Source organism: Podarcis raffonei, chromosome 14 (genome assembly GCF_027172205.1).
Source record: "Podarcis raffonei isolate rPodRaf1 chromosome 14, rPodRaf1.pri, whole genome shotgun sequence".
Lineage (NCBI taxonomy): Eukaryota > Metazoa > Chordata > Lepidosauria > Squamata > Lacertidae > Podarcis > Podarcis raffonei.
In genome coordinates, this window is record NC_070615.1 from 44,690,784 (window position 1) to 44,717,907 (window position 27,124).

At 48.4% G+C, this 27,124-nt stretch overlaps 1 protein-coding gene across 5 annotated transcripts in view; it reads left to right on the top strand.

The window, feature by feature from the left end:
- MYH11 (myosin heavy chain 11) overlaps nt 1–27,124 on the top strand; it is a 95,200-nt gene that overhangs the window by 55,212 nt on the left and 12,864 nt on the right. For all 5 annotated transcript variants that reach the window (XM_053363989.1, XM_053363988.1, XM_053363991.1 and 2 more), the window contains 21 exons: nt 141–314; nt 1,681–1,854; nt 3,416–3,530; nt 3,652–3,845; nt 5,139–5,260; nt 6,049–6,118; nt 6,567–6,727; nt 8,570–8,678; nt 9,637–9,768; nt 11,017–11,223; nt 12,860–12,997; nt 14,669–14,964; nt 16,859–17,071; nt 18,055–18,199; nt 19,613–19,819; nt 20,389–20,493; nt 20,585–20,737; nt 23,059–23,307; nt 23,870–24,082; nt 24,791–25,003; nt 26,179–26,340. In XM_053363989.1, coding sequence (XP_053219964.1) covers nt 141–314; nt 1,681–1,854; nt 3,416–3,530; nt 3,652–3,845; nt 5,139–5,260; nt 6,049–6,118; nt 6,567–6,727; nt 8,570–8,678; nt 9,637–9,768; nt 11,017–11,223; nt 12,860–12,997; nt 14,669–14,964; nt 16,859–17,071; nt 18,055–18,199; nt 19,613–19,819; nt 20,389–20,493; nt 20,585–20,737; nt 23,059–23,307; nt 23,870–24,082; nt 24,791–25,003; nt 26,179–26,340 — 3,552 coding nt within the window. The remainder of the gene's footprint in view (nt 1–140; nt 315–1,680; nt 1,855–3,415; nt 3,531–3,651; nt 3,846–5,138; nt 5,261–6,048; nt 6,119–6,566; nt 6,728–8,569; nt 8,679–9,636; nt 9,769–11,016; nt 11,224–12,859; nt 12,998–14,668; nt 14,965–16,858; nt 17,072–18,054; nt 18,200–19,612; nt 19,820–20,388; nt 20,494–20,584; nt 20,738–23,058; nt 23,308–23,869; nt 24,083–24,790; nt 25,004–26,178; nt 26,341–27,124) is intronic.

Consider the following 27,124-nt stretch of genomic DNA (forward strand, 5'->3'; position numbering starts at 1 on the left):
GACAAGTAGTCCTCGTTTATTAAGGTTTAATTGCCCCAATTGTTTTGGTCTTACCTTGATTTAAGAAGATTAACCCTGTACATGGCTGCTGCTTCACCCCTACTTTCTTTCTCCCACCCCCCCCCCCCCGCCCCTTGCAGGTCAATTCTTTTGAGCAGCTGTGCATCAATTACACCAACGAGAAGCTGCAGCAGCTCTTCAACCACACAATGTTCATCCTTGAGCAAGAAGAGTACCAGAGGGAGGGCATCGAGTGGAACTTCATTGATTTTGGACTGGACCTGCAGCCCTGCATTGAGCTGATCGAAAGACCAGTAAGATTGCTTTGTCTAGAACATCTGGTTGACCATTCACCCATTACAACCATCTTCACAGAGCCTGTGTGGTGTAGTGGTTAAGAGTGGTGGACTCGTAATCTGGTGAACCGGGTTCGCTTCCCTGCTCCTCCACATGCAGCTGCTGAGTGACCTTGGGCTAGTCACACTTCTCTGAAGTCTCTCAGCCTCACTCACCTCACAGAGTGTCTGTTGTCGGGGAGGAAGGGAAAGGAGAATATTAGCCACTTTGAGACTCCTTAGGGTAGCGATAAAGCGGGATATCAAATCCAAACTCTTCAGAATTTCTTACAGTCTGGTCAGGCTTCTGGTCAGGTCTAAATTAAATTAAATTAAGCAATTCATTAAATTTAAACTATTGCATCAAGTGTGACTTGCTAAATTTCTCAGTATTAAATTCTGACTTCTTATTTTTAACACACAGACACACAAAATGTATATCCCGCCTTTCCCTCAAGGTGCTTAAGGTCGGATACAAGGTTCTTTCCCTCTCCCCATTTTGTCCTCACAACAGCCCTTTGAGGTAGGTTGGGCTAAGGAACAGTGCTGCTCTCCAGACACTATTCCACCCCGCTAACCACTACACCACACTGACACCTTAGCATTGTATCACAGAGGATTAGCTACCTTGGGTATAATCCATCAATTGATCAATGGAAGCGTTTGGCAACCGGAGGCTAATTTTAATCAGTTATGGCAAATTTTCCAGAGTCATCTGTTTGGCAGTGGTGAGAACAGAATGCTGGACTAGATGGGCCTTTCACCCGACCCAGGAGGGCTGCTCTTAATTTCCTACGTTAATTTTTATCTCTGTGGCCATGGATTAACAGAGCAGCGCAGGGCTGTTTGCAAAAGGACTTTCTAACAGCCCTATGCTGCTCTTTGAACCTCTAAAACTGGAGTTTCTAGGCCCAGTGTGGGCCTGTTTGAAAGCCCTTTTGCAAGCAACCCCACGCTGCTCTTTAACCATCCTAAAACCAGCTGGTTTAGGAGGTTCAAAGAGCAGTGCAGGACTGTTTGCAAAAGGGCTTTCAAACAGCCCTGCGTTGCACTTTGAGGTCTCAACAATCGGGGCTTCAAAGCGCAGCATCACCTGATATCAGTGATAGATGGCAACCCTGCCCACCTGTCAAATTTGACCTGCTAGGGCTTGAGGAGACAATGATCTGTCCCGCCCCCCCAAGACTCCCCACTCCTCCTCTAAACAAATGAACACCGTTTTCTTTCCAGCTCTTTACCAAATGGACACCAGCATGACAGTAAATTTCAGCAGTCAACGCCCAGTATGTTGGAAAGGTCTCTTCCGAGAGGTGATCTGATGATGTTCTGTTCTTCTCCATTTCAGAATAACCCCCCTGGTGTCCTGGCCTTGCTGGATGAGGAGTGCTGGTTCCCCAAGGCCACGGACACCTCCTTCGTGGAGAAGCTGGGTAACGAACAAGGCAACCACCCCAAGTTCCAAAAGCAGAAGCAACTCAAGGACAAAACAGAGTTCTCTATCATTCATTACGCAGGAAAGGTAAGGAGCAGGACAGGGGCATCCGAATAGACAATTTCATTCTTTTTTTAAAAAAATATTTTTTTATTTATTCTTAATAAATGATAGAAAAAAATCTTAATTTTTGATTTGTCTGAAGTCTTAGGGCTGCTGTTAACCTTGCTAATTCTATAAATTCGCTTAAATTACATATCCAATCATCTTTTGTGACAATTTCTTATCAGTGCACATACTTAGGGTTGCCTTCCTTTGTTTTTTTTGGGGGGGGGAAATAGCCCTACTTGCCATAGGTCTGGGTTTCCCCGGACATTTTGCTAATTGAGCAAAAATCCGCTTGGACTTCATTTTGCTGAGTCAGGGAAAACCCGGACATATGGCAGCCCTACACATGCTGCCGCCTCCCTGCCTGCAGGCTGAAGTGCTCTGGGACAGTGCAAAGGGTTGGCATGGGCAGGCCATTGCTGTGCCCCCCCCCCCCGATTTCCCTACACCTGCTCTTCCTCTTCACTGTTGCAACTTGCTTGTTCACCTACCTCTTGCTCTGGCCTGGAGGGTAATGAGCAAGTAAATAACGGCAGAGGTAAGAAGGCAGAAGAGTCAGCTCCTGCTGCCTGCTTGCTCAATGATTCTGTCTGGTAGCAGTGATGGGGCAGAGGAGCATCAGCAGTTGGCAACAATGGCAGAGAGGAGGTAGACCAGGGGTCTGCAAGACTTACCGGGTGTGGGCCAGATCACTCCTGCAGAGATCCTCCGTGGGCCGGACCGGCGCAGTGCAATGCCGGAAATTGCATCTGCACATGTACACGGCGCCGGAAATCACTTCTGCGCATGCCCAGATGCCAGAAATAGCTTCTGCGCAGGCACAATTTCCGGCGTCTGGGCATGTGCAGAAGTGATTTCCAGCGCTGCAGACATGTGTAGATGCGATTTCTGGTGTCTGGGCATGTGCAGAAGCGATTTCCGGAGCCACGGAAGAGAGTCCCTGCACCATGCTGCGCAGGTTTAGCGCAGCACACGGGACTTGCCGAGTGGGCGGCTCGGTTCGGGGGTGGCTCTGTCGACATGCAGAGGGCCGGGAGGCCAGCTGATAAGCCCCAGCTGTGCCGTCTCCTTCCATCGGCCCATGCTGTGACGTAAATCAGCGACCCTGATTTAAAAAACCAGGGCACGCTATTAGCACACAGAATAGGCGTGAGGGTTGTGAAGTCATACTCTAACAGATTAGACATAAATCAGAACAAAGAAACATGTCGTTTCTCTCTCTCATGTCGTCTCAGAGAGAACAGCATAAGCAAAAGCTATACACAAATGGAAGTTCCCAGCATACTATGCTGGAATGTAAACAGACATGTGACATACAACAATCTCATGCCTGTTCCTTAAAGTGGAATGGAAATGTCAACAGGCTCATGGGCCTTGGGTTGCCGACCTCTGAGGTAGACTCACAGAGGGAGGGCTGGGGGGAGCATCAAATTTCCGCCTTTTACAGGGTGCCATATTACCCAGATCTGCCCCTGCTGGAAGTTGCCAAGTGACAACTTGCAGTGACTCACGCATGCTGGGTTTTTGTTTTTCCTGGAAGGTTAACTACAACGCCACCGCCTGGCTGACCAAGAACATGGATCCCTTGAACGACAATGTGACGTCCTTACTGAACCAGTCCTCTGAGAAGTTTGTGGCAGATCTCTGGAAAGATGGTAAGGACATGAAGCATGCAACGCCGTCCGTTGAGCATAGCCCCTTCCTCACGCCAAGTAGCCACTCTGCCCCTAAAGGCTTCCTCTAAAGGCTGAATTTATAGTCTCGGCTTTGTTTCAGTGGACCGCATCGTGGGGCTGGACCAGATGGCCAAGATGACGGAGAGTTCCCTCCCGAGCGCTTCCAAGACGAAGAAGGGCATGTTCCGGACGGTTGGGCAGCTGTACAAGGAGCAGCTGACGAAGCTCATGACCACCTTGAGGAACACCAGCCCCAACTTTGTCCGCTGCATCATCCCGAATCATGAAAAAAGGGTCAGTACTCTGCTGGCACTGAGAGTGAGCACATCCACTCCTTTTCCAAGTACAGTGGTACCTCGGTTTTCGAACGTACAGTGGTACCTTGGTACTCGAACGGCTTGGCTCCCGAACAAATCAGCTCCCAAACACCACAAACCCGGAAGTGAGTGTTCTGGTTTGCGAACGTTTTTCGGAAGCTGAACGTCTGACATGGCTTCCACTTGAGTGCAGGAAGCTCCTGCAGCCAATCGGAAGCCGTGCCTTGGTTTTCGAGTGGTTTCAGGAGTCCTGGAACGGATTGAGTTCGAGAACCAAGACACCACTGTAATCCGTTCCGGAAGACCATTGGAGTTCTGAAATGTTCGAGAACTGAAAACTCAATTGCCAACAGCTGGGCCTCAGGATCTTGCACTCAGCAGAAGCCGCGTGGCATGTTTGACTACTGAGGTGTGTACGAAAACCAAAGCATTTACTTCCGGGCTTATGGCGTTCAAAAACCGGAATGTTCGTCAACGGAGATTCGAAAATAGAGGTTATCACTATATTTGTTTATGCTTCAGAAAAGCCCCCAGAGCAATTTGAGAACAAGAAACTGAAACCACAACAATAATATTAAACCAAACTGTTTCCAAAATGGAAAAGACAGCAACTAGAAAGCAGCCATGTAATTCGCCAAAATAAAACCTGAAGCCTAAGAATAATAATAAGAAGAAGAATACCCTGTCTATCTGGCTGGGTTTCCCCACTTGAGGGGAGGGTACAGATTAGGACCAGTGAGAGGATGTGTCCTTTGGAGTCAGGAAACTTGTCTGGGGAGAGACCTGGGGAGTAACTCTTCACTTTAGCAGCAGTTTCAGTTGGAAACCAATTGTTGCTATTGGAACAAAGCAATGTTTGCCCATCAGCAAGCATGTCTTACTCTAGGAAAGGAACAGTCAGGAGCTCATGCACTCGATGCCACATATGATGCCAGGTGAGGAACAAGTGTGTGGTTTAGGGAGAACAGCCTCGTGGCCAGACATTCCCCACCCCTGCCCTAATGGACTAGTTTCCACTGTGCATGTGAAGCTAAGAATCTTTAATGGAGGAATCCCATCATTTTACCAAACTATGGTTCACATAATTGCTCCTTCAGAACCACTGGTTTTTAGTGTAGAAAAGCCTCTAGACAGAATTCTCTGCTCTGGTTTTGAAGCTTATTCACTTATATATTCCAGAAGCGTAAAAATGGGCATTTTGCAAAGCCCTCCTGCCCCCTTTCCTATGCTGGGTGATGGAATTATAAAAGAACGTCTCCCTGTTTTACAGGCCGGGAAGCTAGATGCTCACTTGGTCTTGGAGCAACTGAGGTGCAATGGTGTTTTGGAAGGGATCCGAATCTGTCGCCAGGGTTTCCCTAACAGAATCGTCTTCCAGGAATTCCGCCAGCGGTAAGAGGCTTGCAAGGAGCGATAAGGTGTTTTTTTGGGGGGGGCATGTTTTGCAAGAGTTTCCCAAATCAGACCTGGGTCTAGGCATCTCAGTGACTGGGCTGCATGACTTGAACATGACCAGGAGCAAACTGCTTGGCTTCCTGTAGCATCACAAAGCTACAGGAGTATGGGTGGTCTCAAAGTGAAACTGTAGGCTCCAATTCACCAAGATCATCTCTTTTGAAAGGAATGGGAATTGTGCAAGAGCACTGTTGCTATCAGTTTGTTTCATGGATCGGAGCTCAGGATTGTTATCGAAGGGTTTAATTAGGAACAGGCAAATCTGTCAGTTTTTGTTTCCCTCAGTTTCTCCTTTTCCCAATCTTCAGTTCTCCACGTTTTTACTTTTTTTATTTTATTAAGAATTCATCAGCATTTTAGTGTGCTTTTCTCCCAGTTTACCCATTTTTGTCTAATATACTTTGATTAACTTTTTACCTAATCTGTATTTCTCTTATATCGGCTGGATATATGAATGAAATTGCAAAACCCAAATTAGATAAATTGCACACTAATGGAAGAAGTAAATTAGTAGGGATTCTCCCCAAAAATGGTCCTATAAATAAATAAATATCAAATTATGGACATTAATAGTTTAATGGATAAATTGTAATTCAGAAGCAAGAGAGACTATACATTTTATTTCATGACACACATTTCATACCCAAGGATTTACATTATTTGGATCACGCCTATATTCAGATGTTGCAGAATTCAATGCTATTTTCAATGTGCTTTGCCCATAGCTATGAAATTCTTGCTGCAAATGCCATTCCGAAAGGATTTATGGATGGAAAGCAAGCATGTATACTTATGGTGAGCAAAGCCTTTTCACCCTTTGCTATATGTCCCTGTTTGCATGACTCTTGTTTTCTGTTACTTTCCTGCTTCACATTCCAACATGACCGGACTTCCTTTCACCTCTTCTCCTTTGTTTTCTTCCTTCTTTTTCTCTGCTTCCAGCGTTTCCCTTAAGATGTTTTATTTTCTCCACTCCGGACCAACTCTGTGTTTTGGGACGTATCTTTTAAATACACCCCGTATTCCAGAATTCATTTATACAGCGGTGCTCTAATGCTGTATAAATAAATGCATGCCATTTAAAAAACACACACACACACTGAGTTGCTCTGCAGCCTCCCCCAGGTGATCCGTTTATTGAGCATTCGTACTGATTCGCTTGCACAAAGCTCACAAAGAGTGTTAGCTTGTATCTGGTTTTTAATCGAACACTACAAGTTGTTGTCTCCTCCCACCCCTATAGATCAAAGCCTTGGAACTTGACCCCAACCTGTACAGGATCGGGCAGAGCAAGATCTTCTTCAGAACCGGCGTCTTGGCTCATTTGGAGGAAGAGAGGGACCTGAAGATCACAGACGTCATCATCACTTTCCAGGCTCAATCCCGAGGCTACCTGGCAAGAAAGTACGTTTTTTTCCCCAAAGAGCAACTAAAACAAACAAAACAAAACTTAGGATGGGTGGGAGGTGCAGAATCACAAGCATCAAGCATGGTCACTCCCACAAGTGGTATGATTTTGCTGGACCAGGTGCCCTGTGTAATGGGCCCACCAAAAGGACAGAGAGCTTTTGAACAGCTCATGCAAGCAAGCCAGTCTGCAAGGGGCAGGGCATTGTCAGAAGGGAGAGTCTGCAAAACTACCAGGCTCCTCCCACTTCAGCTCCTGCTCCAGGGCAGGCTATTTGTTCCTGTAACCAGAAGCCCCAAGTAAGGTCCCCTTTACTGGACATTTTGCTGATCAAAATTGCTCTTCCCTGGGACACGGGTGGCGCTGTGGGTTAAACCGCAGAGCCTAGGACTTGCGGATCAGAAGGTTGGCGGTTCGAATCCCCGCGACGGGGTGAGCTCCCGTTGCTCGGTCCCTGCTCCTGCCAACCTAGCAGTTCGAAAGCACGCCAGTGCAAGTAGATAAATAGGTACCACTCCGGTGGGAAGGTAAACGGCATTTTCATGCGCTGCTCTAGTTCGCCAGAAGCGGCTTAGTCATGCTGGCCACATGACCCGGAAACTGTACGCCGGCTCCCTCGGCCAATAAAGCGAGATGAGTGCCACAACCCCAGAGTCGGTCACGACTGGACCTGATGGTCAGGGGTCCCTTTACCTTTATCTTTATACGCAGCTGGGTGGGGTGTTTTACACAGATGATGAAGGGTTTTATTCAATGCTAGTTATCTTCAGAGCAGACCCACTGAAATGAATGGGCATTGGGCCATTAATTTGGGGAGTTTCCTTTGAGCAGGACTGCATTGGACACAACACTAAGACTGTCCCATGCCAACATGCTTTTGTGAGGGTATAACAGATATCTGGCATGCACGTATTGTACCAGTTGCTGAGGCGTGATTTCCCTTAGAAAGTAATGCAAAATGGATTAATCTGTTCCAGGCCTTTAAAACCAACCCCTAAAAGAGCAATTTGACATAATTTTTACTGTCTAATGATACTATCTAATGTTGTTCTGGAAGCGGCTGCCGAGACCACATAACACCGGTCTTGAAAGATCTACATTGGCTCCCAGTATGTTTCTGAGCACAATTCAAAGTGTTGGTGCTGACCTTTAAAGCCCGAAATGGCCTTCGTCCAGTATACATGAAGGAGCGTCTCCACCCCCATCATTCTGCCCAGACACTGAGGTCCAGCTCTGAGGGCCTTCTGGCGGTTCCCTCCCTGCAAGAAATGAACTTACAGGGAACCAGGCAGAGGGCCTTCTCTGTGGTGGCATCCGCCCTGTGGAACGCCCTCCCACCAGATGTCAAAGAGAAGAACAACTACCAGGCTTTTAGAAGACATCTGAAGGCAGCCCTGTTTAGGGAAGCTTTTAATGTTTGACAGACCACTGTATTTTAATATTTTGTTGGAAGCCGCCAATTATGTTATTATTATTATGTTAACCATTCTCTTGGCTTTGCAGCTTTTATCCATTTCACTCAGTGCTGGCTTCCGCACAGTCACAAAATCAAATTGGTTGCAAGAGAACTCCAAATAAACCAAAATAAAACCAAAAAAGCTAGCCCAAATAAGCCTAAATATCACCTCCGTGGCACGGTGCCCAGCTAGGCGTGGGATCTTGCACTCAGCGGAAGCTCCTGAGATCAGCGGAAGCCGCATCGCACATTCGGGTTCTGAAAAATGTTCGAAAACCAAAGCATTTACTTCCGGGTTTGCGATGTTCGAAACCCGGAATGTATGTCAGTGGATACGTTCAAAAACCGAGGTTTGACTGTATATTTCTCTCTTTCTGGTCAGGGCTTTTGCCAAGAGGCAGCAGCAGTTAACCGCCATGAAGGTCATCCAAAGGAATTGTGCTGCTTACCTGAAGCTGAGGAACTGGCAGTGGTGGAGACTCTTCACCAAAGTAGGTGCCTTCCTTGGCTGCCCCTGCCTAGGACTTTGGAGGAGGTGGAGTTGCGGGCTTCACGGCCCCACCATGTGCGCGGTGGCTGGAACCCAGCCAATGCGCGATTGGGGGATTCCCGGCTACGTCACCTCCTGGCCAGCCAATCGGCTGGCTCTGGGGGTGTGGCCTGCCCTATTTAAACCAGGACGCGGCCAGGGATCTCCCTCTTTGCTGCCTGCCAGCTGTTCCTGTTTTTCCCACCCCACCCTATAAGGTTTTCATTCCTTGACCTTGGTTGGTCGCCGTTGAGGGGCGTGGTAGGAATTTTCCCACTTGGCAAATTGGCACCAGCCACTTGGTTTTCGCCTACCTTGTAGCAAATCATCACAACATTCTTGGTATTGGCGGTTAGGCATTGGTATTGCTCTGTAGATGGAAGAGGGGAGGTAACACCATCACCTGCCCCGCATATTGAAGGGTAGTCCGATAAATGATTCCGGGGGCGTGGCCCTATCCGAAGCCTAGAGAGGTGAGGGCCCAAGGCACGCCCCCTATCGGTGACCCTGGGGGAGTTCCTAGTTGATGTGCATCAGCAGGACTCCCCCTACTGGTGGTTAACCCTTCCGGGACTTCAAGCGGATGGGCTGAAGTCGGATATAGTCTGTTAGGACCAATGCCTAAGCCAATACCACTCACCACCTGTCACCAATAAAGTTATGGCCTTATTTATCCCATTAACCTTAATAATTGTGTCATGTGTAATTATTTCCACCTGGGGGGAGGGGGGACTTGCCACGCAACAGCCTTCCTCCAAAAGGCTGCTCTCTGAGGACTATATCTCCCAGCTTGCTCCCATTCAAAGGTTCCCTGGGGGAAAGACTAGGGAAGGCAAGCTATGTTCTTTTTCAGGTGTGTGTGTGTGGAGGGGTCAGGCAGCGTGTTTCCGGAAGTGACCATAGAAATTCTCTTCTTTCAGGTGAAGCCGCTGCTCCAGGTCACCCGCCAAGAGGAAGAGATGCAGGCGAAAGATGAAGAGCTCAAGGCGGTGAAGGAAAGGCAGATCAAGGCCGAGAGCGAGTTGAAAGAACTGGAACAAAAGCACAGCCAGGTGAGCTTGCAGGGTGCCTTGACCTTTCCACCCAAAGCGCCCGGATCCTTCCTTGCCAGGTTAGGTGCTCACATAATCATAGTGTTGGAAGGGACCCTGAGGGTCATCTAGTCCAACCCCCTGCAATGCAGGAATCTCAGCCAAAGCATCCATGACAGATGGCCATCCAACTTCTGCTTAAAGACCTCCAAGGAAGGAGATACCACCACCTCCCGAGGGAGACCATTCCCCTGTCAAACAGCTCCTACTGTCCCAAAGTTCTTCCAGATGTTGAGTTGGAATCTCCTTCCTTGCAATGTGAAGCCACTGGTTCTGATCCTACCCTCCAGAGCAGGAGAAAACAAGCTTGCTCCATCTTCCTTGTGACAGCCCTTGAGATATTTGAAGATGGCTAACGGGTGGCGCTGTGGGACACGGGTGGCGCTGTGGGTAAAACCTCAGCGCCTAGGACTTGCCGATTGTCAGGTCGGCGGTTCGAATCCCCGTGGTGGGGTGCGCTCCCGCTGCTCGGTCCCAGTGCCTGCCAACCTAGCAGTTCGAAAGCACCCCCGGGTGCAAGTAGATAAATAGGGACCGCTTACTAGCGGGAAGGTAAACGGCGTTTCCGTGTGCTGCGCTGGCTCGCCAGATGCAGCTTGTCACGCTGGCCACGTGACCCGGAAGTGTCTTCGGACAGCGCTGGCCCCCGGCCTCTTAAGCGAGATGGGCGCGCAACCTCAGTGTCGGACACGACTGGCCCGTACGGGCAGGGGTATCTTTACCTTTACCTTTTAACGTACCTGCTCTCAGTCTCCTCTTATCCAGGCTAAACAAACCCGACTCCCTAGGCTGTCTGTCATAAGGCTTGGTTTGCAGACCTTTGATTTTCTTGGCCGCCCTCCTCTGCTCCCATTCCAGCTTATCAATATCCTTCTTAAATTGTGGTGCCCAGAACTGGTGCTGCTCCCTACGACAGGCAAATGCAAGCAGAGGTTCAAATCAAGACGAGGGATTGAACCTTTCACACCTGCCCTGATTTCAGCCCAATGGGGTGCGATGGTTTCTGAGATCAAGGAGTCATTTTGGCTATTCCTGGATAGCCGTTTTGAAGCAAGATAGTGCACTGAGGCTTTCAAAATTTCAACCACTTACTTCAAAACTCTGCTAATTTTTTCCTCCCCTTCAAATTCCTGAGCAACAACGAGTTTGCCCTTGGGTAAAGAAACCACTTTGCCCGAATTTTAACATTGTCCTGTTGTCTTTTGCCAGCTGTCTGAAGAAAAGAACCAACTTCAGGAGCAGCTCCAGGCCGAGACGGAGCTCTACGCAGAAGCCGAGGAGATGCGTATCCGACTGGCCGCCAAGAAGCAGGAGCTGGAGGAGATTCTCCACGAGATGGAGGCCAGGATTGAGGAGGAGGAAGAACGCGGGCAGCAGCTGCAGGCCGAGAAGAAGAAGATGCAGCAGCAAATGCTGGTACCCAAGCTTCAAATTTATGATCATCATCATCAGCATTTATATATTTATTTATATCACACCTTTCCCCCTTTCCAAGGAGCTCAAGGGTAGTATGCATGGACCTCCCCGCCTCATTTAATCCCCCACAACAACCCTGTGAGGTAGGTTGGCCCTCAAGGTCATCTGGTGAGCTTCATGGCCAAGTGAAGGGATTTGTCCCATTAATCGGTTGCCGAGACTGAAGGCCCCCGCCTCCCCACAGCTGCCTAAGTCCCCCCCTCTCCATGTCCGTCCCCCCCAAGCAATTGGAGACTGGGCCTGCACATTGCCAACCTCCGCCCTTTTCATGCCTCTTCTGGTTCTGGGAGACATGTGGGGAGGAGTGAGTTTGTAGCGACCAAATTGAGCAGGGATTTGAACCCTGGTCTCTCCCAGGTCCTAGTCTGGCACTTTAACCATTACACCATCACTGGGTTCTCATGCTGGGAGATTAGAGGGAGACTTAAAAGCATTGCTCCAAGGAAATGGGCTTGGCTGGAGAATGGAGAGGAAGAGCAGGCTGCCGAGGGGCAGGGAAGGGAGAGATGTAGAAACGTAGACTCATAGAATTGCAGCGTTGGAAGGGAACACGAGGGTCACCTAGTCCAACCCCCTCTGGCGCAGGAGTCTTTTTGCCCAACGTGGGGCTGAAACCCACAACCTTGAGATTAAGAGTCTCATCCTCTCTACCCACTGAGTGGGAGGGTGGCCTGGAGACAGTCCCTTCCGCATACGGTGAAGGCACACTTGCAAATTTATTTTCACACCAATGAGGACTAGAATCTTGCTTTCCCCTCAACGCTGTGCCAAGTCCTTGATTGGACAACTACTTACTGGGCTTGATTCTAATTTTGTGTGTGTGTGTGTGTGTGCGCGCGCTGGATTTTATGGTAGTACTTTCAGGGCTGCATGACCCGATAGGCAGACTAAGCTCTATTAAAGCTGGAACACACGCAAAAAATATACATAGAAAGATTTTGATATTTCAAATAAAAACCCAACCCATCAAAGTAGTCATCTAGGGAATCTAGAAAGAAGCTACTTTTAATTTCAGCCTACACGTAGGTTTTGTGTCATTTTGAATACACACACACACACACACACACAGACAGTGTGAGTCCTTTAAAAGAGGTCCTGTGGATACAGAGTACACATGTTCCACAGGGTCTCTTTTAAAAGACTCACCATATATGTGTGTCTGTGTGTGTGTAGAATTACATATTGAGGGGGCACCGTAATATTTTCAATACAGGGATCTTAATCCAGCGCCAGTTGCCATATAGTTCACATGCTTGCCTAACAGGTGGTGCTTAAAATACAGTGGTACCTCAGGTTACAGATACTTCAGGTTACAGACTCCGCTAACCCAGAAATAGTACCTTGGGTTAAGAACTTTGCTTCAGGATGAGAACAGAAATCGCATGGTGGCAGCAGCGGGAGGCCCCATTAGCTAAAGTGGTTCCTCAGCTTAAGAACAGTTTCAGGTTACGAACAGACCTCCAGAACGAATTAAGTTCTTAACCCGAGGTACCACTGCATCTGAAGAAGCAAATGAATACATAAACTTCACATCCCCCCTTTTTTTACCTTCCACCTCCCATGAACCGCTAAACAGGAACTTGAGGATCAGCTGGAAGAAGAGGAAGCTGCCAGACAGAAGCTGCAGCTGGAGAAAGTAACTGCGGAGGCCAAGATCAAAAAGATGGAAGACGACATCCTGGTGATGGACGACCAGAACAACAAACTCACAAAGGTCCGTGCTGCTGAGCAAACCACGCCCTGCTCTTCAGAGCCAGTGCAAAGGTGGCGGTGAGGGAAAGACCTGCTGAAATCCTAAGCAACTGAGAGGGGCAGAGGGTGGCCTCTTGGTGGTTCTGCCAGTCAGAGAAACATGGGGGCTGGCAGACTGGGAGAGGGCGTTCTCTGTGCCAGCTTCCAAAATGTGGAATTCCCTCCCTGCAGAGGCCCGCCTAGCGCCTTCATTACAAAGAGCTGTATCCAGCTAAAAGGTTCTGCGAGTGCAAGCACTCTGGGCTGCCCAGTAGTCCTTCCCCTCACTGTGCACCTCCTAAATTTGTAGAGGGTTCCCCCCCAACCTTTGAGAGAAGATTTACGGGGGGGGGAGGAAAAGGCGGTGATGTTCTGTCGCACAGCCAGAAGTACAGATTCGTTGAATACCACCCGTAGTTCCCGTCCTTTTGCTGAAGAAGCTCCTCTTTGGCCTTCGACAATGAAGATTTGTGTGTCGTTTTTGCGAGATCCCCTCTGCTGTCTGACACAATGTCGTTTGGTTTCATTGAAATGGGGGTTTTCATATTGTGCGATATGTATGGCTGCAACCCACCCTGGGATTTTGTGGTGAAGACGAGTGAGACAATATCTTAAATAAATAAATAATAGTATAATAATTTATTATTTGTACCCCACCCATCTGGCTGGGTTTCCCCAGCCACTCTGGGTGGCTTCCAACAAAGATTAAAAATACATCAAAATGTCACACATTAAAAACTTCCCTGAATAGGGCTGCCTTCAGATGTCTTCTAAACGTTAGGTAGTTGTTTATCTCTTTGACATCTGATGGGAGGGCGTTCCACAGGGCGGGCGCCACTACCAAGAAGGCCCTCTGCCTGGTTCCCTGTAGCTTTGCTTCTTGCAGTGAGGGAACCGCCAGAAGGCCCTCGGCGCTGGACCTCAGCATCCAGGCAGAATGATGGAGGTGGAGATACTCCTACTAGGCCGAGGCCGTTTAGGGCTTTAAAGGTCAACACCAACACTTTGAATTGTGCTCGGAAATGTACTGGGAGGTCTAATGGATGGATAGAGGCATCCATGTCTGGATAAAGGTAAAGGTAAAGGGACCCCTGACTATTAGGTCCATTCGTGGCCGACTCTGGGGTTGCGGCACTCATCTCGCTTTATTGGCCAAGGGAGCGGCGTACAGCTTCCGGGTCATGTGGCCAGCATGATAAGCCGCTTTTGGCGAACCAGAGTAGCGCACGGAAACGCCGTTTACCTTCCCACCGGAGTGGTACCTATTTATCTACTTGCACTTTGACGTGCTTTCGAACTGCTAGGTTGGCAGGAGCAGGGACCGAGCAACGGGAGCTCACCCTGTCGAGGGGATTCAAACCGCCGACCTTCTGATCGGCAAGTCCTAGGCTCTGTGGTTTAACCCACAGCGCCACCCGCGTCCCCCATGTCTGGATAGACTTGCCTAAACAAAATGGTTTTAAGCAGGTGCTGAGAAGAGTACAGCAGAAGTGGCTGTCTGATGTTAATAGGCAATGAATTCTCACAAATGCAGAATGAGTATTATGTGGCACATTTAGCAATGCTGGTTTTTTCCTTAGTAAGTTCATGCAAACTAAATGCAATTTCTGATTGTTGGTTTTTTGTGTGTGCCTCCCTCTCTTCTCCTCCATAGGAAAGGAAACTTCTGGAGGAGAGGATAAGCGACTTGACCACCAACCTTGCAGAAGAGGAAGAGAAAGCCAAGAACCTGACCAAGCTGAAGAACAAGCACGAGTCCATGATCTCGGAACTGGAAGTCCGCCTGAAGAAAGAAGAGAAGTGCCGGCAGGAACTGGAGAAGATGAAGAGGAAGCTGGAGGGCGACTCGAGCGACCTCCACGAGCAGATCGCAGATCTCCAAGCCCAGATTGCGGAGCTGAAGATGCAGCTGGCCAAGAAGGAAGAGGAGCTCCAGGCGGCCCTGGCCAGGTGGGGACAAGTCCTTGAGGGACCCCAGATGATGGCTGGTAATTTAGGACTGTGGTTGCATGACAAAGGATTTCTTTTTTTAATTAAATGAATTTTATTAGTATTTTCCACACAACAACAACAACACGAAAGATATCAAAAAATAACAATACACAACACACAAAAATCAACATTCGAAAACTAAAAACAACAACAACAAATAATCCATATCTTACAAGTTAATAATATAAACACTAAAACAACAACAAGACATTGACTTCCACCAATCCCACAGCACCTCCTTTATCTCTCATTGTGTCTTCCTGTTTTCCTGTTTTCTTTATCATCTCTATCCTAACATCTAGATATAAATCCTTCTTTCATATCCTTTCACTTCACAAGGTTATTCCAGACTCAGCCAAATTTCTGCCCTCGAACCTTGACTTTTGAGGTATTCATTTAGGCACTCCCATTCTTTTTTTACTTCACTTTTTGGTTTTTGTCTTATTATGTCTGTCAATTTGGCTAATTCTAAGTATTCAGAGAGCTTACATAGCCACTCTCCCCTAGTGGGTAACTGATTCCCTTTCCAGTACTTAGCCACCAGGATTCTTGCTGCAGACGTTGCGTATAAGAAAAAAATAGCTTTGTCTTTTGGAATATCGTCATTTAAAATTCCTAAAAGGAATGCCTCTGGCCTTTTACTATAGGATATTCTTAATATTTTCTTTATTTCTTCGTGGATCATGTTTGCATGACAAAGGATTTGCTGTTGCTGGTGGGACACACTATCCTCTCTGCTGAAACCACTGCATGCTTCTGTTGCCCTCCTGAGGAAAGCCAAAACGAGCCCCCAGGACTTTGATTCACACTCCTGCAATAGCTATGGGGTAGCGGAGCATCTCCTTTGTATCTGGGTTAGACCGCTGGTGTCTGTAGTTAAACGTGGGGTGGGAAATCTTTTATTCATCCCGAAGGCCACATTGTCAGGAGCAAGCCAGCAGTAAATCACACCGTGCAAGTTGGAGTTAGCTCTTTACAGTGGTACCTTGGTTCTCAAACTTAATCCATTCCGGAAGTCCGTTCCAAAACCAAAGCGTTCCAAAACCAAGGTGCGATTTCCCATAGAAAATAATGCAAAATGGATTAATCCGTTCCAGACTTTTGAAAACAACCCCAGAACAGGAATTTAACATGAATTTTACTCTCGAACGAGACCATTGATCCATAAAATGAAAGGATAAAGAATGTACCGCAGTCACACATTCAATCAGTGAGTAGCTGAACTGGGTTCTGCACAGTCACAAAAACGAAACAAAAAGAGCCGCAAGTACAAAAACGCAAAATAAATAACAAAAACAGACAGACCTCAGCGTAACACTCAAATTGGAAGTGTAACACTCAAAATGGAAGCATAACGCTGAAAATGGAGCACGTTCAGCTTCCCAAAAAAGTTAGCAAATTGCAACACTTCCGGGTTTGCAGTACTGTATTTGAGTTCCAAGTTGTTTGAGTACCAAGGCGTTTGAGAACCAAGGTACCACTGTATTAGCAAAAAGACGTTCTGTACAGGAGTGTCAGGCCTAAAGAGCACAGCAACTCATCTCTGGTCGGTCTTGCCCCATTAATCAGTTGCCAAGACTGAAGGCCCCCACCTCCCCACAGCTGCCTAAGTCCCCTCCCCTCCACGTTACCCCCCCCCCAGCAATTGGAGACTGGGCCTGCTCATTGCCAACCTCTTCTCTGCCCTTTTCATGCCTCTTCTGGTTCTGGGAGATACGTGGGGATGGGGGAGTTTGTAGTGACGGGATTGAGCATTCTGTGCCTTTAATGACAAACTATCTACCGCTAAGTAAGTTGGTTCCTTTAATTTGTTTGTTTTAAAAAATATCTTCTAAAAATCCCATCCTCCCAGGCTTGAAGACGAAACGGGCCAGAAAAACAACGCCCTGAAGAAAATCCGCGAGCTGGAAGCACACATCTCTGACCTCCAGGAGGACCTGGATTCTGAGCGCGCCGCAAGGAACAAAGCCGAGAAGCAGAAGCGGGACTTGGGCGAGGAGCTGGAGGCTCTCAAGACAGAGCTGGAAGACACCCTGGACAGCACTGCCACCCAGCAGGAGCTCAGGTGAGGACGGGAGAGGAGCGGAAAGTGGACACCATCCCTGCGGTGGAGGCTGGTGCATGGCAGGGCAACTGGGGTGCTGCCCCGCCAAGTTCAGACTGCTTTCTGCCAGCTTCCAGCAAAATATTAAAACATAATAATTCATCAAATATTAAAGTTTCCCTAATCAGGGCTGCCTTCAGATGTCTTCTAGTTGTTTATTTCCTTGACATCTGATGGGAGGGCACCACCACCGAGAAGGCCCTCTGCCTGGTTCCCTGGAATCTCACTTCTCGCAGGAAGGGAACCGCCAGAAGGCCCTTGGGGTTGCACCTCAGGACCTCTGGGCTGAACAATGGGAGTGGAGACGCTCCTTCAGGTCTACTGGACCGAGGCCGTTTAGGGCTTTAAAGGTCAGCACCAACACTTTGAATTGTGCTCGGAAACGTGCTGGGAGCCAATGTAGGTCTTCCAGGACTGGTTGTTATTTGGTCCCGGTGATCGTTCCCAGTCACCAGTCTAGCTGCCGCTTTCTCGATTAATTGCAGTTTCCGGGTCACCTTCAAAGGTAGCCCCACATAGAGCGCATTGTAGTCCAAGCGGGAGATAACCAGAGCATGCACCACTCTGGTGAGGCAGTCCGCAGGCAGGTAGGGTCTCAGCCTGCGTACCAGATGGAGCTGGTAGAGAGAGCTGCCCTTGACACAGAATTGACCTGCGCCTCCATGGACAGCTGTGAGTCCAAAATGACTCACCATTCTAGGTGCAAAGTGAGGCCAGCGACGTGTGTAGCCAGGGGGAGGTTCCGAGGGCCACATAGAAAGGACTTGAGGGCCGCGTATGGTTCGTCTTGCAATAGGGCGCAAGAACACTTCAAATCCTCTTTAAATTTCCTGGAATGCATTTGCAACGCTCCTAGCCTGGAGGCGACGGCAGAGCCGGCTGTATCCCCAAATAATGTGGTTTGGGATGGCAAAAAAAAATCACGCCTGTGCTGTTCTTTTCAGAGCGAAGCGGGAGCAGGAGGTCACCATCCTGAAGAGAGCCTTGGATGAGGAGACACGCACCCACGAGGCTCAGGTCCAGGAGATGAGGCAGAAGCACACGCAGGCTGTGGAGGAGCTGACGGAGCAGCTGGAACAATTCAAACGGGTAACAAGCAAGCGAGCGAATATATAAACAAACTCAGGGCATTGCTTTGGGGGTGGCTGTGCTCTTTCAGAGCCAGAATTTGCAAACCGCTGGGACTCCTGCAAGGAGACTAGAACTCGGGGCCAGCCAATGCAACAGAGCTCACACTCATGCTGTGCATTTTTAAAGCACCCTTTTATACCAGAGTGGTTGAGCAATCAACCCTTCTTCCCATGGAACTCTGGGAATTGTAGTTCTGTGAGGGGTGTGGCCGTGTGTCTCCTAACAACTCTCAGCGCCCACTGCAGTCTAGGCATTCTGGGCACAGTGTTTTAAATGCAGAAGCGGCATGAATGGAGCCAGTGTGGTGTAGTGGTTAAGAGCGGTTGACTTGTAATCTGGTGAACCGGGTTCGCTTCCCCGCTCCTCCACATGCAGCTGCTGGGTGACCTTGGGCCAGTCACACTTCTCTGAAGTCTCTCAGCCCCACTCACCTCACAGAGTGTTTGTTGTGGGGGAGGAAGGGAAAGGAGATTGTGAGCCACTTTGAGACTCCTTCGGGTAGTGATAAAGCGGGATATCAAATCCAAACTCTTCTTCTTCTTCTGAATGTTACAAAATTCAGGACAGACAGAATGAATAGGCAGACGTAATTCCTAAACGTTTCTGGTCACCGGTTTGATAACAACACAATCTATGCATGCTTTAGTTTACTTTACACTGCACATTTTTGTCTCAGGTGTGAGCGTTAATGATATTGGATGTCAAATAGTAAAAAATAATGAAAAGCTGCTGCTGATATATTATTCCATGCCCTTTCTTCGCCATATAATCCCCAGGAAGGTTTGAACAATTTAAAACACAATATAGTCGTACCTTGGTTCTTGAACGGTATCCGTTCCAGAAGTCTGTTTGACTTCTGAAAATGTTCGAAAACCAAGGTGTGGCTTCTGATTGGCTGCAGGAGCTTCCTGCACTCAAACAGAAGCTGCGGAAGTCGCATCGGACGTTCGGCTTCCAGAAAACGTTCACAAACTGGAACACTCATTTCTGGGTTTGCGGTGTTCGGAAGCCAAAACGTTTGAGTCACAAGGCATTCCAGAACCAAGGTGTGACTGTATTTAAACAGTCTAAAACAAATCCCGGTCATAAGAATAGGACGGGTCCCCAAAACATTCATAATATCATAGAATTGTAGCATTTGAAGGGACCCCTGCAAGAACCCTCCCATAGGATGGGCTTGAACCACCACTCTTCTGCTTTATAGCCAGACGCACTGACCCAGTGTGTCAAAGGTCAGATTAAAGAAGTGTGATTGGACGGTGGTGAAATTGACGTATACAAGAGATCTGTGGCTGCCACACTGCTGGAAGACTTGCCAACCCTGGGTCCCTTCTTGCGTACGTAAACGCCGAACGTCCTCTGTGCTTTCAGGCCAAAGCCAACCTGGACAAGACCAAGCAGACTCTGGAGAAGGACAACGCCGACCTGAGCAGCGAGGTCCGGTCACTCAACCAGGCCAAGCAGGAGGTGGAGAACAAGAAGAAGAAGCTGGAAGTGCAGCTGCAGGAGTTGCAGTCCAAGTTTTCAGACGGGGAGCGCGTCCGGACAGAGCTGAACGAAAAAGTCCACAAGCTGCAGGTGACAATGCAGTGTCCCTTTTTCATTTCTGTAGTTTTTTAGAAGTAAAAAGGGCTGCAGAAGCCTAGCATATTATTATTATTATTATTATTATTATTATTATTATTATTATTATTATTATTATTATTTTCCTGTGAGAAGAGTGCGGGTCAGGCTAATCCAAACACTGCTTTGTTTTGCTCTTCGTCTCCCTTCCAGGTAAGGGATGAGGTTGGCGCTGTGGGTTAAACCACTGAGCCTAGGGCTTGCTGATCAGGTTGGCGGTTCGAATCCCCGCAATGGGGTGAGCTCCCGTTCTTCGGTCCCAGCTCCTGCCAACCTAGCAGTTCGAAAGCACATCAAAGTGCAAGTAGATAAATAGGTACCACTCCGGCGGGAAGGTAAACGGCGTTTCCATGCCCTGCTCTGGTTCGCCAGAAGCGGCTTAGTCCTGCTGGCCACATGACCCAGAAGCTGTACGCTGGTTCCCTCGGCCAGTAAAGCAAGATGAGCGCTACAAACCCAGAGTCGGTCATGACTGGACCTAATGGTCAGGGGTCCCTTTACCTTTACCTTTTCCTCCCTTCTAGGTGGAGGTTGAGAATGTGACGGGGCTGCTGAACGAAGCAGAGGGCAAGACCATCAAGCTGACGAAGGACGTGGCGACTCTGGGGTCTCAGCTGCAGGACACTCAGGTGAGTACCACCGCAAGCCAAACTGAGGTTTTCAGAGAGGGTCTTGGGGAAGACTCACCAGCAAAGGCTTCTGCTTTCTTGCTGCCCCCAGGAGCTGCTCCAGGAGGAAACCCGCCAGAAGCTCAACTTGTCCACAAAGCTTCGCCAGATGGAGGACGAGAAGAACAGCATCCAGGACCAGCTGGAGGAAGAGATGGAAGCAAAGCAGAACCTGGAGAGGCACATTTCAACGTTGACCGTGCAGGTTCTGACCATTGTTGTTGTTTAGTCGTTTAGTCATGTCTGACTTTCGTGACCCCATGGACCAGAGAACGCCAGGCACTCCTGTCTTCCACTGCCTCCCACAGTTTGGTCAGACTCATGCTGGTAGCTTCGAGAACACTGTCATCTTGTCCTCTGTCGTCCCCTTCTCCTTGTGCCCTCCATCTTGCCCAGCATCGGGGTCTTTTCCAGGGAGTCTTCTCTTCTCATGAGGCGGCCAAAGTATTGGAGCCTCAGCTTCAGGATCTGTTCTTCCAGTGAGCACTCAGGGCTGATTTCCTTCAGAATGGAGAGGTTTGATCTTCTTGCAGTCCATGGGACTCTCAAGAATCTCCTCCAGCACCAGAATTCAAAACAGCACCATAATTCAAAAGTTCTGACCATTACTATATAATAATAATAATAATAATTTATTATTTATACCGCTTTCATCTGGCTGGGCTTCCCCAGCCACTCTGGGTGGCTTCCAACAAAATATTAAAATACCGTAATACATCAAACATTAATAGCTTCCCTAAACTGGGATGCCTTCAGGTGTCTTTTAAAAGTCTGGTAGTTGTTGTTCTCTTTTTTTTAAAAAAAAATCTTTATTGCATTTTAGAAATACAAACAGAAAAAACAACAAAAAAGAGCAAAACCACACACAATACAAAAAGAAAAAAGAAAAAAGAAAAAACATTTCAATAACACAACCTTATTTTCGTTCACTTATTTCCTCGACTTCCTCACACCTCCCTCCTTGTATTCCACTTTTATTTAATTAATTTCAACAAATCCTTTCCCTCTTTCTTTCCCTTATATCTCAATTATACATAACATAATTTTCTTAACCTTATTTTAACCTTAAAGCTAAAACCTAAAAGTACTTAACTTCTAATAACATTTCTGCTAAATCCATGAAGTGTCAATCCTCCGTTTCCCTATCCCTCAAAAGGAATTTTTGTTAGTTTCATATAAACCTTCAGCTTAATATATGCTTTAATAAGAACTTTAAATTTCCAATCTTCTTCCCTCAGCTCCCCCCCTGGTTTCAGACACTGCCGGTCCTATCCCCAGTAGTCCTTCAATCCGGAAATCTAATATCCGAGGCTCTTAAGTCCCCTCCAGGCCCCTTCTGCAGGCTTTCTTCATATTCCTTAATGTCAAATAACCGATCCCAGGAAAATTCCATCCTGATGTTGCAGTCGCATCTTTTGAGCAATCCAACCGAACTTTCATGGCCAAGACCAAAGTCATGTTTCAAAATGTCCCCAAGTCCAAGAGCCCCCAAATCCCCTACTTCCTCCAGACGCCAACAGTCTGCGAGTTCTTGTGTAGTAAAATCTTGCCAACTTTCCATCTTCCCGCCGCTTTTGAACAGTCCAGCTAAACTTTCATGACCAAAACCAAAGTCATATTTCAAGATATCTCCAAATCCAGTTGTTGTTCTCGTTGACATCTGACGGGAGGGCGTTCCTCAGGGTGCGCCACTACTGAGAAGGCCCTCTGCCTGGTTCCCTGTAACTTGGCTTCTTGCAGTGAGGGAACTGCCAGAAGGCCCTCGGAGCTGGACCTCAGTGTCTGGGCTGAACGAAGGGGGTGGAGACGCTCCTTCAGGTATACAGGGCCGAGGCCGTTTAGGGCTTTAAAGGTCAGCACCAACATTTTGAATTTTGCTCGGAAACGTACTGGGAGCTAATGTAGGTCTTTCAAGACCGGTGTTATGTGGTCTCTGCGGCCGCCCCCAGTCACCAGTCTAGCTGCCGCATTCTGGATTAGTTGTAGTTTCCGGGTCACCTTCAAAGGTAGCCTCGCGTAGAGCGCGGTGCAGTAGTTACGCTGAATTTATCCACTTTGGGTGTTAAAAACAAAAACAGAACCCCTTCGGTTTCTTACTGTGCACACCCGCTGTGAGGCAGACTGTTTTAAATTCCCATTTTCCAGGTTGAAAGATCATGGCTCACTGCCCAGAAAACGCAAGGCAAGGTTGGGCTCACATTCACGTTGCCCTTTGCCAAACCCCTAGGTATGCCCCTGACGACGACAACCGGGATCCATGCTCTCAGGGATAATGGGAGCCCAGTGATCAGGGATGATGGGAATTGTAGTCCAACAACTTCTGGGGAGCCACAGGTTCCCCATCTTTGTTAGAAGCCCCAAACAGAGGGCCAGTAGGAGGGAGCTGGAAGGGTACATGGGCCCATCTCTACATTCCCACAATACTGTTGGATCAGCTGATTCCGCCCATTCATGGGGAAGATGCTTGCATCGGTTGGGGCGCTGGGTGTCACGAGGGCTGACCTTTCTCTGAACCCCAAACTGCAGCTCTCCGACTCCAAGCGGAAGCTCCAGGAGTACGTCAGCACCATCGAGGGCATGGAGGAAGGGAAGAAGAAGCTCCAGAAGGAAATTGAAGGCCTGACGCAGCAGTTCGAGGAGAAAGCAGCTTCGTACGACAAACTGGAAAAAACAAAGAACCGGCTTCAGCAGGAGCTGGACGACCTGGTGGTCGACTTGGACAACCAGCGACAGATGGTCTCCAACTTGGAGAAGAAGCAGAAGAAGTTCGACCAGGCAAGAGCCCAGCTCCCTGCACGCTCTCTTTCTGTGCTGTCCACTGTGCCCAGAGTGACCAAAACATTAATAGGATTGGGTTGCCATTGATGTGCCCCTTATCCAGCAATAACCTTTCCCACGGCAAAATCCCTCCCATATTGTTCACTCACAAACAGGTTCTGTTTAGGAAAGGGACCCCTGCAATGTTAATTAAATGCTTCCTCCTTGCAGCTTTTGTTTCCTTTATTGCTTACTGAGGTTTTGCACAGCACATAATATAGTGCTATGGCCTGTTCCCAAGACAACAAACCCTTCCATGTTATTCACTTAACAAATAGGTCCTGTTTAGGAAATCCCCCCCCCCGCAATGTTAATTAAATGCTTCCTCCTGGTAGTTTTCCTTTATTGCTTCCTGTCCAGTGCATCTTGGGCTTTCATGATGATTTCCTTCTTTATATTACCCCTTAAGCAGTCAACTTCTCTGAGCCGTTTTGCTGTTGGAAAGCCCTCTTGCCCCTGAATCAAAACAATGGCCTCCTTGCTGAGACCAGAAGCTCACCAGCATCTTGTTCCTTGGCAGATGCTAGCAGAGGAGAAGAACATCTCTTCCAAATACGCCGAAGAAAGAGACCGCGCAGAGGCTGAAGCTCGGGAGAAGGAGACGAAGGCTCTCTCTCTCTCCCGGGCTCTGGAGGAGGCCCTGGAAGCAAAGGAGGAACTTGAGCGAACCAACAAGCTGTTGAAAGCGGAGATGGAAGATCTCGTGAGCTCCAAAGATGACGTCGGCAAGAACGTAAGTTCCCTCGAAGGGTCTGCTGACCTGCCTGAAACAAGTCACTTACCATATTTTTCGCTCCATAAGACGCACCTGACCTCCATAAGATGCACCTAGTTTTTAGAGGAGGAAAGGGGGAAAGCCCCATTTTTGGGGGGTTCAGCTCACAGTTGTGCAGCTTCTTTTGCAAAGGGGAAAAGCTCCTTTTTTGAGCATCAGCTCAAAGTTGTTGAGCTTACTTTGCAAAGGGGGAAATCCTGTTTTTATGGGGTTCAGCTCACAGTTCTGCAGCTTCTTTAGGAAAGGAAAGGGAGCCGTTTCTACAGTTTCCAGACAGATCATCTAATCAGCCAGTCACATGTCGCTGGGGAAACAAACAGCCTGAACATTCAACAATGGAGGCCTGGGCAAGGGGCCGGGGCCGGAAAGGGACCCAGCGATCGACCACACATTTGCTCCATAAGACACACAGACATTTCCCCTTACTTTTCAGGAGGAAAAAATTGTGTCTTATGGAGCGAAAAATACAGTACATGCATCTTGTAAAAACACACGTGCAGTTTGCCAGTTGATTATCAGTTTGCAGTGACTTTTCTTTCCAAGTGAGCCCAGTCATCACATTTCCAGGTTTTGCTTTTGCCTTATTTATTCATTCACCGCTGGTGAGTTCCCCCCTCGATCCTCTCTCGTCACTCGCCCTGCCTTTTTGCCTCCTGCTCTGAACAGGTCCATGACCTGGAGAAATCCAAACGGGCCTTGGAGCAGCAGGTGGAAGAGATGAAGACCCAGTTGGAGGAGCTGGAGGATGAGCTCCAGGCGACAGAGGATGCAAAGCTGAGGCTGGAGGTCAACATGCAAGCGCTGAAAGGACAGTTCGAAAGAGACCTGCAAGCCAGGGATGAGCAGAACGAAGAGAAGAGGAGGCAGCTGCAGAAGCAGGTATGAGCTTCCATTTCACCACCTATCTTCTCGTAGCCTCAGAGGGTAAGGAGACCTTTCCCCACAGGGCCAGGGGTATTCTAGAGTTTTGGACCACAGCTGGAGGGCACCAGCTTGAGGAAGGCCAGCGTAGAATCTAGGCGTTGGGCTGTCCAATACCTAAACATGCCTCCTCCAGTTGATGGCTGGAAGATATCTGAACATGAATGGCTTCTGATAGCTACTACATACTTAGCAGAACTCAATATGGAAGTGTGTGTGGTAACCTCCTGCTGGTAACCTTAGCTTAAATATTAAGATATTTGGGGCCTGTCTGTGCTCGTTTCCTCTTCTCTCCCCATCCTGGTTTCCTTTTGTGCCATCTCCTTTTTCAGATGTAGACCTGAGGGCAAGGACCATGTTATTTTTATCTTGATCTGTAAACTGCTTGTGAGCTTTTCTGGCTAAAGAGCATGTTATAAATGCTTTGAAAGAACGAATGAACGAATGAACTTAGCTGGACCGCATCTACAACCCAAAGGCCTTTTGGGGAAACCTAATCGCTTGCAAGGGACGCGGGTGGCGCTGTGGGTTAAACCACGGAGCCTAGGACTTGCCAATCAGAAGGTCGGCGGTTCGAATCCCCGCAATGGGGTGAGCTTCCATTGCTCGGTCCCTGCTCCTGCCAACCTAGCAGTTTGAAAGCACGTCAAACTGCAAGTAGATAGATAGGTACCACTCCGGTGGGAAGGTAAATGGCATTTCTGTGCGCTGCTCTGGTTCACCAGAAGCGGCTTAGTCATGCTGGCCACATGACCCGGAAGCTGCATGCCAGCTGCCTCGGCCAGTAAAGCGAGATGAGCGCCACAACCCCAGAGTTGATCAGGGGTCCCTTTACCTTTTTACTAATCGCTCGCAACCACCTCTCCATTGTACAGCTCTGAAATAGATAGATATTCCCAAAAAGTAGTTGAAGAATAGGACCTTGCCAAAGACTGCCCTGCTCTCTCTCCCCCTAGCGTGTTTACCATTTGAGGAAGTGCTGTGAGCCTTCCACACATATAGCTGTGAGTCACTGAGCAGTGCCTTTCACAGAATCATAGAACTGAAGAGCGGGAAGGGCCTCTGAGGGTCATCTAGCCCAACCCACGGTGCACGTCTAAACCTTTTCCAATTGCTTCCCTGCTGCTACTTAGCTCCACGAGATGGAAGTGGAACTGGAAGACGAGCGCAAGCAACGGGGCTTGGCTGCCGCCGCCAAGAAGAAACTGGAGGTGGACATCAAGGACATGGAGGGCCAGTTGGACTTCGCCAACAAGTCCCGGGACGAAGCCATTAAGCAGCTGCGGAAGCTCCAGGTCAGGGCAACCCACTTGCTTTCACCCAGGAGGGTTGGGCATCTGCCGGGGGCCTAATAATAATAATAATAATAATAATTTATTATTTGCACCCCACCCATTTGGTTGGGCTTCTCCAGCCACTCTGGATGGCTTCCAACAAAGATTAAAAATACATCAAAATGTCACACATTAAAAACTTCCCTTCAGATGTCTTCTAAATGTCAGGTAGTTGTTTATCTCTTTGACATCTGGTGGGAGGGCGTTCCACAGGGCAGGCGCCACTACTGAGAAGGCCCTCTGCCTGGTTCCCTGTAGCTTGGCTTCTCGCAGTGAGGGAACCACCAGAAGGCCCTCAGAACTGGACCTCAGCGTCCGGCAGAACGATGGGGATGGAGACACTTTCCCAAAGGACAAGAGCCTCCTAGATCCACTGCAGTCAGGAGGGAGAGACTCTCTCAGGCCGAGGGGGGGGATGGGAGGGTGTCTTGCCCAAGGGCCCTCCAAACCTAGTGAGATGGGGGAGAAATTCAGTTCGGTTTGCCTTTAAAATTGAGCCTAATTCTTGCTTTCCGAAATGATGCATGGACTGAAACGCACCCTTTGAAATTCTCATTTCTTCAAATTTTTGCAATGCAGTTCTTCAGCCAAGTAATGTGTGCCACAAATGCATGTGCTAGGATTAAGTGTGCATCAAAATGCACATGTTAGTAGAAATAATGTATGGTCTTACCTTGGAAGTCGAACGGAATCCGTTCCGGAAGTCCGTTTGACTTCCAAAACGTTTGGAAACCAAAGCGTGGCT